At 36.3% G+C, this 11,849-nt stretch overlaps 1 protein-coding gene across 6 annotated transcripts in view; it reads left to right on the forward strand.

The window, feature by feature from the left end:
- Positions 1-11,849, forward strand: part of PHTF1 (putative homeodomain transcription factor 1) — a 49,085-nt gene that overhangs the window by 19,388 nt on the left and 17,848 nt on the right. For 5 of the 6 annotated variants that reach the window (XM_032421183.1, XM_032421192.1, XM_032421207.1 and 2 more), the window contains 5 exons: positions 2,506-2,575; positions 3,046-3,204; positions 8,240-8,396; positions 9,599-9,733; positions 11,185-11,344. In XM_032421183.1, the coding sequence (XP_032277074.1) occupies positions 2,506-2,575; positions 3,046-3,204; positions 8,240-8,396; positions 9,599-9,733; positions 11,185-11,344 (681 nt within the window). The other variant, XM_032421222.1, reaches the window with a different exon arrangement.

Below are 11,849 nucleotides of genomic sequence, written 5' to 3' on the forward strand. Positions count from 1 at the left end.
TCTGGAGCTCTTAGAAATTACTCTTCTATGAACATTTTGTACACATTATTTAGTGAAATACATACACATTTGTCTTGGATATGTACCTTGAAGTAGAATATTGAGTCCATCAGGTTTTCAGTGCTTCATTCTAATATATAAAGAAAGCCAGTGATTACTAGGTATTTGAATAAATCCTCCAAAATAAAAAGAACAGAAAGAAATGAACTCAAAGAGTCAAAATGAAAAATTCAATAGAACTTGAGGAAATTTCCAGAAAGCAGGTCAAAAAGACAAAAGAGGTAGAAAATAGGAAAGTTAACAAACTGAGGGTTGCTGGAGTGGTGGGGGGTGGGAGGGATGGGGTGGCTGGGTGATAGACATTGCAGAGGGTATGTGCTATGGTGAGTGCTGTGAATTGTGTAAGACTGTTGAGTCACAGACCTGTACCTCTGAAACAAATAATACATTATATGTTAAAAAAAAAAAAAAGAAGATAGCAGGAAGGGAAAAATGAAGGGGGGGGAATCAGAGGGGGAGACGAACCATGAGAGACTATGGACTCTGAGAAACAAAATGAGGGTTCTAGAGGGGAGGGGGGTGGGGGGATGGGTTAGCCTGGTGATGGGTATTAAAGAGGGCATGTTCTGCATGGAGCACTGGGTGTTATACGCAAACAATGAATCATGGAACACTACATCAAAAATTAATGATGTAGAAACAAATAATGCAATATATGTTAAGAAAGAAAAAAAGAAGAAGAAGAATGTAGCAGGAGGGGAAGAATGAAGGGGGGGAAATCGGAGGGGGAGAAGAACCATGAGAGACAATGGACTCTGAAAAACAAACTGAGGGTTCTAGAGGGGAGGGGGTTGGAAGGATGGGTTAGCCTGGTGATGGGTATTGAGGAGGGCACGTTCTGCATGGAGCACTGGGTGTTATGCACAAACAATGAATCATGGAACACTATATCTAAAACTAATGATGTAATGTATGGGGATTAACATAACAATAAAAAAATTAATGATGTAATGTATGGTGATTAATATAACATAATAAAATAAAATTAAATTAAAAAAAGAAAAAACAAAAACAAAACAAAAAAAGAAAATAGGAAAGTTAAGTCTGAGAAGGGAAGAAATATAAAAATAAATTATAAGAAAACTTCCCTAAAGCCACATAGAAGGGATTCTCAGCACAAGAGATGTAAAAGACTCATATCAAGGCATATCATTATCAAATTTCTGAACACCATGAATAAAGTGAAGATTCAGAGGAAAGGAACAATTGACATTCAAAGGATCAGGAATCAGAAAGGCACTAGAGTTTGTAACAGCAACATTGGAAGCTAGAAAACAGTAGAACAATGTCTTAATTCCTGAAGGAAAATTATTAACAACTTAGAATTCTACACTCTAGTGTAACCTTTTATTAGGCATAAGGGTAAAATGAATTCATTTTCAGACATGCGAGGCTTAAAAAAGATATCTTCTGTGACCCCTTTCTCAGGAAGCTTCTGAAGGATGCACTCCAGAAAGACATGGGATGTAAGAGCTAGAGATTCACCACAGAGGTGAAGGGAGTTGTCAGGGTGATAGTGAGAAGTCCTGCATAAAGAGCTAGCTGTGCAGCCGGCCCCGAGAGCAACCAGTCTGATTGCAGCAGGAAGATAGAAGTTTCTGGGAAGGGCATTTCCAGGAATTTTTTTTTTTTTTTCAAGAAAAAAAGACTTCGATTAATTTTCTGGCATTTGAGTATTTGGAAAATGATGTTTTAGCTGACTCTGCAGAGTAAATTAGGAGAATATAAAATATGGCTTACAGGGAACAATATTTAATAGTGATCATATCATAACTACTAATTACTGATTTATCAAAAATTAATATATTGTAAGGATTTATGTTTTTGGGGTGGAAGTTAGGATGTGGGGATTAGTTGTATAAGAGAGCTAAATTCTCATATGCTGTATTAGGAGTCAGTGGATTATTTCTAAAATCAATAAATTAAAAAATGACGTATAAACATATTATTTAGAAGTATAGAAGTAGGGGCACCTGGGTGGCTCAGTTGGTTAAGCACCTGACTCTTGATCTCAGCTCAGGTCTTCAGGGTTGTGAGTTTAAGCCCTATGTTGGGCTCCATGCTGCATGTTGAGTTTACTTAAAAAAAAAAAAAAGTATGGAAGTAAATACCAAGAGAACCGGTTTAAAAAAAAAAAGATGAAAGTTATTTGTTTTTAATCACTGAAACCGGGAGGAGAGGAGAGGGGATGAAGGGACTATTATTTTGTACTTCCTGATCCTTTGGCATTGTTGGATCATTTTAAAAAGTGATAAATGTATATTCCTGCATTACTTGGTAAACTACAAACTAAAACATTAATGATAAGTTATTTTAAGGAACATTAGGATTAAAGTGTCCCCAGTAAAAGGGAGTCAGATATAGAAAAAAAGAAATGTAAGTTTACCTTTTGTATTTAAAAGGGCTTTTTACCCTTATCTCTGGTTTTGTTTTGTCTTATCCTAGGGCTTCAAAAACAAACCAAAAAAGATGGGTCACATAAAACCAGATTTGATTGACGTTGACTTAATCAGAGGTGAGTTGTAAAGTTGGTTTGTTTCTTATGTATTTTATTATATTATTTCATAGTGGTGCTAGAGATTCTTTTTTAGATATCGTCCCTATATGACGGTGTACTTTAATTTCCAAAAGGTATATTCTTCCTTCATCATTCAGGCCTTGGGATTTTTTTTCCCCTTTGCTTTGGTTCTGTGTGGTTATATAAATCACATTAGGGTGAAAGAGGGATGAACTTGGAAACTGCTGTTGTGTAATTGAGAAAAATATATTGTATAACATTCGAGTCAGCCTGACTTATTTTGAGCTCCTGTCTTAGTGATTGAGGCAAGAAGTTACTGTATTTAATGAACATCTAAGAGGATTCTTTTTAACCAAACAGGTTGTATGGTGATTTTTGCTCTCAGCTGTTTTTAATACAGTGTTACAAGTAGGCATTAGTATAGTGTATGTAAATGTTTGATGTTTTGTTTTATTGTGTATTTAAAGGCTCAACATTTGCCAAAGCCAAACCTGAAATTCCATGGACATCTCTGACTCGGAAGGGGCTTGTTCGAGTTGTGTTGTTTCCATTGTTCAGCAGTTGGTGGATTCAGGTTACCTCTTTAAGAATCTTTGTTTGGCTGCTACTACTTTACCTCATGCAAGGTAATGAGAGGGGTGGAATAGACTGTGACCGTTTCTCTTTGCTGCTTTTGCTATTAGATAATGTAGACTTTACTGTCCTTACATTTACCCGTTCATTTGAGAGTTTAAAGTGCAAAGAAATGAAAGGATATACACCATTTGGAGATCATCTTAGATTTATTTGCTCACAGAGGCAAACATAGTTGTCTAACTCATCTTTCTTGAATTTCTCTCTACCTGTCTCACTGGCCAGGTCTTTTCAATCTTTGTTCTGTGTGACCTTTGAATATTGGATTACCTCAAGGTTGGACCCTGGATTCTCTTCTCTAGGTACTCTCATCAAACCCCATTGTTTAAATATAGCTGATAAACTGGTGATTCTCAAATTTATATCTTCAGGCCAGATCTCTGCTGAACTGCAGACTTGTAAATCTAACTGCCTGCTTTCAGGCATTTATGTATAGAGATTTAAAAGGGATCTTGAACCTATCATATCCAACATGGCACTCTGGATTTTTTTTGTGTTTTTTTTCCCATGGTCTACCACACCAGCATCGCTTTGCCTAGACCACTGGAATAATGTCTACTCTGAGCCTCCTTTCTACCATCTATTCTTTTCACACCAGTTAGAGAAATCTTTTACAGTAGAATCCATATCATGTCATTTTCCTGCTTAAAACCCTTGAGAGACTTCTCATTGGCCTTGGAGTGAAATCCAGACTCCTTACTGCAGCCTGCAGGGCCCTCCATGATCTCTTCCCTGCTGGCCTCTCAGAGGCCGTGCCCTATTCCTTGCTCGCTGGGGGCATCATGGCCTTTTTCTGTGCTTTGCACTGAGCTCTTCCTTCTGTTTGAAACAATCTTAAGGCTTTTCACATGGCTGTCTTTTTTCTCATCTTTAGGATCTGAGCTCAGATGGAACTTTCACTGAGAGGCCATCCCTACCTATACTTTCTAAATAGTCCTACTGTTCCCCAGGAATCTATTTTAATTTCTGCATTACCCAACTACCTGATGTTGGCTTTTCTCTTCTCATTATGTGCAGGAGTCCAGCACATTCTCTTTACCACTATATGGCCACTGCCTACCAGGAATACTTTTCGAAATGGGACCACGTATGCACTCTGGTTATACCTGAACAAAAAGACATGTATTAGAACAGAGTAGGTGAAGGTTGGGTTAGGGTGGAAGGATTTGGGGTGATTTTTGTTTTCTTTTATCTGTGCTGGGTTTTTTTTGAGCTGTTTAATAAAGTTATAGAGGGAAAGATAAATGTATGAATTTACAAATCTATAAGTTTAATTTTCTAAAGTTGTGACAGTGCTGTCCAATAGAATTTCTACGATGATAGAAATGTTCTGTGTCTGTACTACCCAGTCCTATGTGGCTGTTGAGGACTTGTAATGTGACTGGTGTGAGTAAGGAACTGAATTTTTAGTTTTATTTAATTGTAATGAAATGGCTGTCATTTTAATGGCTGCATAATATTCCATCATATGGATACACCAACATTTAAAATAATCATTTTCATGTCTGTGTGAGTCTCTTACCATAAATACTTTTTATAGCTACTTAAAATTCCATTATATAAAAATACCATAATTTATATAACTGTTCCCATATTGTAAGCATTTAGATTGTTGCTGGGTTTTTTTTTTTTTCCTATTAATAATGCCATCATAAACAAAATTTTCCATATTTTATATTATTTCCTTAGAATTCTCTAAAATTGAATTAAGAGATCAAAGAATATAAACATTTTAAGGCTTTTAGAACATAAAGTGAAATTGCTAGTGGCACACTTCTTTTGGAAAGTAGTGGATGAGAGTGCCTGTTTTACCACAGTCTGACCAGCATTATTATAATTTTAAAGACTGTTACCTAATTGGATATACAAAAAATTGTGTTTTGCTCATTTAGTCTGCATTTTTTTGGTAGCTTATAAAGATGAAGTTAAATATTTTTCCACATGTTCGTTACTGAAGAATTTCTTTCTTGTTGAGATATATTAAATTATATACATTAAATTTTCATATACACCATGGTCTGTTTCTAAACACATATTCTGCACCATCAGTTTGTCTTGTTATTCTCATATCTGCACCACATTTCTTTAATTACTATAGTTGTTTAATATGTGGTAGCATTGAGCAGAAGTATTCCTCTAGTATCCTGCTTTTCCAGTATTTTCTTAGGTGTTTTAATTTGCTTATTTTTTTCAAAATAATTTAGAATTATTTTATCCTAATCAAAACAAAGAAATAATTTGGAATTAGACTGTAATCCCCCCCCTTTCCCATAACGATATAGATATATTTGGGGGGAATGGGAAGAAAATTGATATATCTCACCTTCTAATCAAGTCTTCTGTTATATCTCTCAGTAAAGCTTTGTAGGATTTTTATTTCTTATGAGGCCTGCTTAGATCTTCTTAAAGTTAAACTCAAATTTTTTTATTGTGGTAAAATACATATAACGTATAATTTACCACCTTTGCCATTTTTAAGTATACAGTCGATGGCATTAAGCCCACTTACGTGGCTGTGCAACCATCACTACCATCCATCTCCAGAACTTTCTTCATCTTTCCCAACTGAAACTATAGGTACTTATAGTACCTATAAAACAGTAATTGCCTGGTTCCCCACTTCCCCCACCAAGCTCAGGCCCCTGGCAACCATTCTATTTACTTTCTCTGTGAATTTGACAACTCTGGATACGTCATATAACTGGAACCATGGAGTGTTTGTCCTTTTGAGCCTGGCCTATGGCACTTAGCCTCATGTTTTTAAGGTTCATCCATACCCAGCATGTGCATTTCCTTCCTTTTTAATGGTGAATAAAAATCCATTATATATGTATGTCCCCTATTTTGTTTATATATTCATCCATCAATGGACACTTTGGTGCTTCCACATTAAAGTAAAATATTTGTTTTTATTTTTGTCGTTGCTCCTGCAGGTATGACACTGTTTTTGTTGTATAAATTTCAGCTGGTTTAGTGCTATTACATTTGAAAGCTACTAGTTTATGTTTAAAATTGTTATAACCAACCACTTTATTAAACCCTCATTAATTTTAATAGTTTTTCAGTGCTTCTCTCTCATTTTATAATTATACAACCACATTGGTTGGCAAATAATGAAAATCTGGTCTCCTCCGTTTTCATACATTTCATTTACTATTATTGAATTAGTCAACATTTTCGGAGCAGCATTAAGTAATAACAGTAAGACTGATCACCCTTTTGTTCCTGATTCAGAGTGTCTTCCTTAGTATGATGTGTGTTGATTTCCTCTTTACTATATTAGGGACATATTTTTATATTCCTAGTATTTTAGAAGAGATTGGCATTTAATATTAATTATAAATCAGGAACAAACGTTGATTTTTTTATGGAATGCTTTTTCACTATAGGAGTTGGCCAAACTCACAGGTTAAAGGTATAGCCCTTCATAAGACTCCCCTTACTTCAGACACCAGCCTCACTTTGGGAGTCCCCGGGGCTACCTTTACTTCTGACCCACTGGCTACAGTTTTGAAGGTCCCCTACTGATTCCTTCAATAATTCACTAGAATGACTCCCAGAATTCAGGAAAGTGCTATACTTACAATTACAGTTTTATTATACTAAAAGTTTTATTATATGAATTAGAAGAGATGCATAGTTTGGGAGGATTCCAAACAGGAAGTTTTCATTATCCTCAGGGATATGGTCCCCCTTCTGCCATGATGAGTAGCAATACTAACAGACTCTTGCCAATCAGGGAGGCTCACCCAAGCTTCGGTATCCTTGGTCATTGACCAAGTAGCCAACTCAGTCTTCAGCCCTCCTCCCCACTCTGTCCCAGAGGTCAGGCTGATACACTGGCTCAAAGCCTCAACCCTCTAATCACATCCGTAGTCACCTCATTGGCATAAACTATCAGGTTTGGTTCGAGGGGCCCACTGTGAATAACTTCCGTCACTTGAGAAATTCCAAGGATGTAGAGGTCACCTCCCAGGAATCAGGGACAAAGGCCTTTTATGCAGTTGTCAGTTGAGATAATTTGTATATATGTGACCCAAATTACATGTTATTAAATTATTAGATTAAATCATTTCAGTCAACAAATATGTAAGTGCCTACCATGTCTATACATGTATTGTTCTATCAGGGCTCTGAGATAGATTTTTCCTTCCAGCATAAACCCTGCATGCTCTTGGTGAATTACTCAAATTTATGTTGATAGTATTTTAGTTACTCATTCAACAAATATTAAGTATCCATTATGTGCTACTTACTGATCTAGCTATAGCAGTGAGCCAAATCGACAAAAATCCCTTCATTCACGGTGCCTGCTTTTCAGTAGGAAATTTATATCCACGTTCACAAGCCAGCAAGGTCTGTGGTTTATTGTTTGGGTGCTGTCATCGTTATATTTGGGTGATAGGGTGTTAGGGCCTGAAATGAATTTTCTAGCTTTTTCTCCATATAGGAATAGTTTATATATCACAAGAATTATCTTTATGTTAAAGTCTGAAAGAAATTGTATGTGGATTTTTTTGGATGTAGTTTTTGTTGTTTTTCTGTGTCTTTCACCACTGATTTCTTTGGACAGTTCATATGCATATATGAAGAGGCAGTATAGCAGAGTAGTTAAGAGTAAGGACTCTGGAGCCCAGGTGCCTGGGTTCAAATCCCAGCTTTGCTAATTGCTACTGGTACAAGTGTGGGCCTTCGAAAATACCGTTCCTCTGAGTGGAACAACTCTTCCTAGTGTGTATCATACAGCATCTAGCTGTTTTGTGGTGGAGAGCCTTTTGAAATATCTAGATTATTATACTGCCAGGAAAGCAAATCCTTCAAACACATTATTCTTCTCTTGCTCTGTGGCCTGAGGCTTCAAGTTTTCACTCAACTGATGTGCAGGTGGATTGCACTGTAGAAAATTACGTGCTTTTACCTGGTACTTTTTAAATCTATAGATTTTTGTAGCAATAGTTTGTGCAGTTGCTAGGATTAGATATAAAGACGAGCCTTTATGTTTTACATTTTGAAACCTCTTCTTTTCAGTTATAGCACTCGTGTTATATTTTATGATGCCTATTGTGAATGTAAGTGAAGTAATTGGACCCTTGTGCCTTATGTTACTCATGGGAACTGTCCACTGTCAAATTGTTTCTACTCAGATAACAAGGCCATCGGGAAACAATGGAAATCGGAGAAGAAGGTAAGATGAGAAATTACATTTGTAGTTGTGTATTTTCTGGGAGAGGCATTGTACACGCTTACAAAATCTTTGATGAAATTAATAACAAAATCTTCCTGTTTTGCATGTCTTTTAAATTATTTTTTGGCTTTCACTTTTCTTCCCGATGACAGGAAACATTGTCATGACCTTTTAATCCGAGGTGGGATTTTGTCATTCAATACAGTTGTTTAAGAGGAAAAATCTGACACTATATTGTACTTTATTAAAATTTACCTTAAATAGTGATGTTGAAAACACATTCTTCAAAATACAGTCTCAATAAAAATTTGGTGAAAATTCACTGTATAAAGAAGGATGTTAGTACATTAGGTTAGTGCTACTAAAATTTTTACCTTTTTTCAATGGTACATAATAAAGATGGATTTCCAAGTACTCTGAGCTTTTAATAGAGATGAATCTGACATTTCTACACATTGAATTCACTTCATGTTTTTATTGGTTATGTGCTATGTGTGATTTTGGAACTGTTAAAGGTTTTATTTATTTATTTTTTAGGTAAATGTAGGTATATTACCTTCCAAAAGTTATCATTCCTCAGAATATCTGTAGATTTTTGTTCCCCTAAACAGTTACTAAAGAAGATTTTTTTTTCATTTGGTGCAATGAACTTCAACATATTTATTCTTATTTTTTAATGTTATTTTTGAGACTTTTTTTTCCCAAAAAAAAGGATTTCTTGAAAATTCTGTTCAATTAATTGAATGACTTCTAAGGAAATCACATGTGATGTATCCCGTTGTGATTTATAGGATGAATCTTTTAACTGCTTCAGGTATCAATCAAAGTGATCAGTTGCTGTTATTTTGTGTTCTCTGATGAAGTGTGTCCAATGCATAGATTTCTGCCATTCATATTTAAAGGAATTGTTCCTTCTGCTAGTGGTGTTGAGTGTTCCTGAAAAGACTCTCAGTCATACTCAGAACATCAGTTCCATTTCTTTAAATATTGAACAAAATGATTGCATAGGACTTTGGTTTGGAATCCAATTTTGCCCTTCAGTCAGAAACATTATTACATGATTTACCCTCATTATATGAAATTCACTATACTTCATTTCACGTTTTAACCCATTGGTATTTTCTGTAGGGATATTTAGGGCAGAAATATAAAAGTTCTTGAATAATCTGAAGTTGTTCAATTTTTTTTTTTTTTTTTGGTAGAAAATTACGGAAAACTGTCAATGGCGATGGGAGCCGAGAAAATGGAAATAACTCCTCTGATAAAGTCAGAGGAGTAGAAACTTTGGAGTCTCTTCCCCTTATTGGCAGTTTTTGGGAGACCCTCTTTGGCAACAGGTGGGAAGTCTCACACTGGAATGTTTACTTGATTTTATATTCACACCAAAAATAAAGTGCTTTTGCCACTCCTTTTTTGAAGATGAAGTACATGTTTCCCCCACTTTCCAAAAGTCAAGTGTTCCTATGAAACCTTTCGTAGGCTGAAATGGAATAAAGTGAAGAAGCAATTACCATGAATTTACATGGAAACATTTTTGAGCCTTCTCAGATCCATAAAATAGCCTCGCTTAGGCTTTTCTGATACCTTAGGATGCATCTTGCTACCAGATGCACAAAAGAAATTGAGACACAGCACAGATGCTCCCAGCTGCAGGTGAAAGCTCTGGGGGCGTGGCTTGCTGCTGAGATGCTGAGTGTAGCTCCCGCCCGCAGGAAGTCCAGGAGGCCGCCCTGGCTGCTGGTGGGCGCCCTGCTTCTGTCACCACTTGCTGCAAAACAAATGCCGATTGCTAGTTTACTTTCCAGCTTTTCTCGTGAAAGCAGAAATCCTCTGCAGAGTTCTTCCGGTTAGCAAACACCGGTCCTAATGTAGGTCTTTCATAAAAGCAAACTTTTATTTTGCTTTTGCGAACTTTTGAAAAGTGGGGGATGCCTGCATATTCACATGCTGTTCTAAAGCCAGGGTACACTCTTTAGTTTGGGTCCTTTGTGCTGAACGTTGTGCTGCACACCAGGCAGCCCTGTTCTCGGTGATTTTACTGTCTAATCAGATGCAATGCCAGCAATGGAAAAATATCGTAAGTGGTTACCTGCTGACTAAAGGCCATGCAGCTCAGCAGACGGAGTGATTATTCAGGGGGGAAGTAGTCAGCAGGAGTCATGAAGGAGGCAAGAATTGCTGGTCTTTGAAGGACAGAAAAGGGAAGATGTTTCTGTGAGTGGCATAAACAGGGGATGTGAGGTAGGCATTGGTACTGTGTTTGAGAGGGAAAGTAAAGACTGAACCACTTCCTTGCAAAACTGAAAAGAAGAGGCTTGCTCTCAATATTAATTGGAGACTAGAGATACCTGTTTTCTGGCTTCCTATACCCTTAGGCAAGCTAGAAGCCTGAAAAATGTGGCTTCTGAATTTTCTTGATTTCCAGAATAACATACCGTTGACCCTTGAGCGCAGGGGCTAGGGGTGCCTGTTGACTGGAAGCCTTACTAGTAATGTGAATAGTTGATAAACACATATTTTGTATGTTATATGTATTATGTACTGTATTCTTACAATAAAGTGAGCTAGAGGGAAAGGAATGTGATTGAGAAAATCATCGGGAAGAGAAAATACATTTATAATGCTGTACTATATTTTTTGAAAAGATCCACGAATAAGTGGAACCTGCAGTTCAAACCCGTGTTGTTCAAGGATCAACTTGAATTCTTCAAAAGCAAATGATTTCATGAAAGATAGTACTTTCAGAAAACAAGCTAATAATCTTTATTTTTTTCTTTTTTAAAATTAGGATTAAAAGAGTAAAATTAATATGTAACAAAGGGACTGAAACTGACAATGACTCAAGTTGTCTGCATCCTATCATTAAGAAGAAACAGTGTCGACCAGAGATTAGAATGTGGCAAACAAGAGAGAAAGCAAAATTTTCAGATGGAGATAAGTGCCACAGGGTAAGATTTAGATGATTATATATATACATATATTTATATATAACAAAATCTTTTCTTTCCTGTGTAAAATTTTGCTATTCTTAGACTCTGCTAGAGATATCAAATAGATACTAACAGGTTTGTGTAATTTGTCTTAACAAATAAGTGGAATGTAAAACCACAGGACACCAAAAGGAGAATAACACATGAAGGGTATAGTTTATTCTTTTAATTTCTAGGACTAGAGCTTGTTATTTCATCAGCTACTGATCCAGCCTTTAGCAGTAGGCTGGTAGGTTTCATCAACAGATCAGTGTTGAGGCCGCTGTGTCGTATTCCAGAGATGCAGTTGAGAATATATATGATAGAGGTTTGGGAAACTATTTTCTAGGTGTAGCAGAGATGTTCTATTTCTAAAACTACACTTCCATTGTATAGTCTTGAAATATTTTCTCATTTGTTAGACTGTGGTGTTTAGTCGTTACAAAACTAGCTAATATTCTTGAGCCATTACTGCAACCAGGCA

The sequence above is a fragment of the Phoca vitulina genome, unplaced genomic scaffold (genome assembly GCF_004348235.1).
Source record: "Phoca vitulina isolate PV1807 unplaced genomic scaffold, GSC_HSeal_1.0 scaffold2, whole genome shotgun sequence".
Lineage (NCBI taxonomy): Eukaryota > Metazoa > Chordata > Mammalia > Carnivora > Phocidae > Phoca > Phoca vitulina.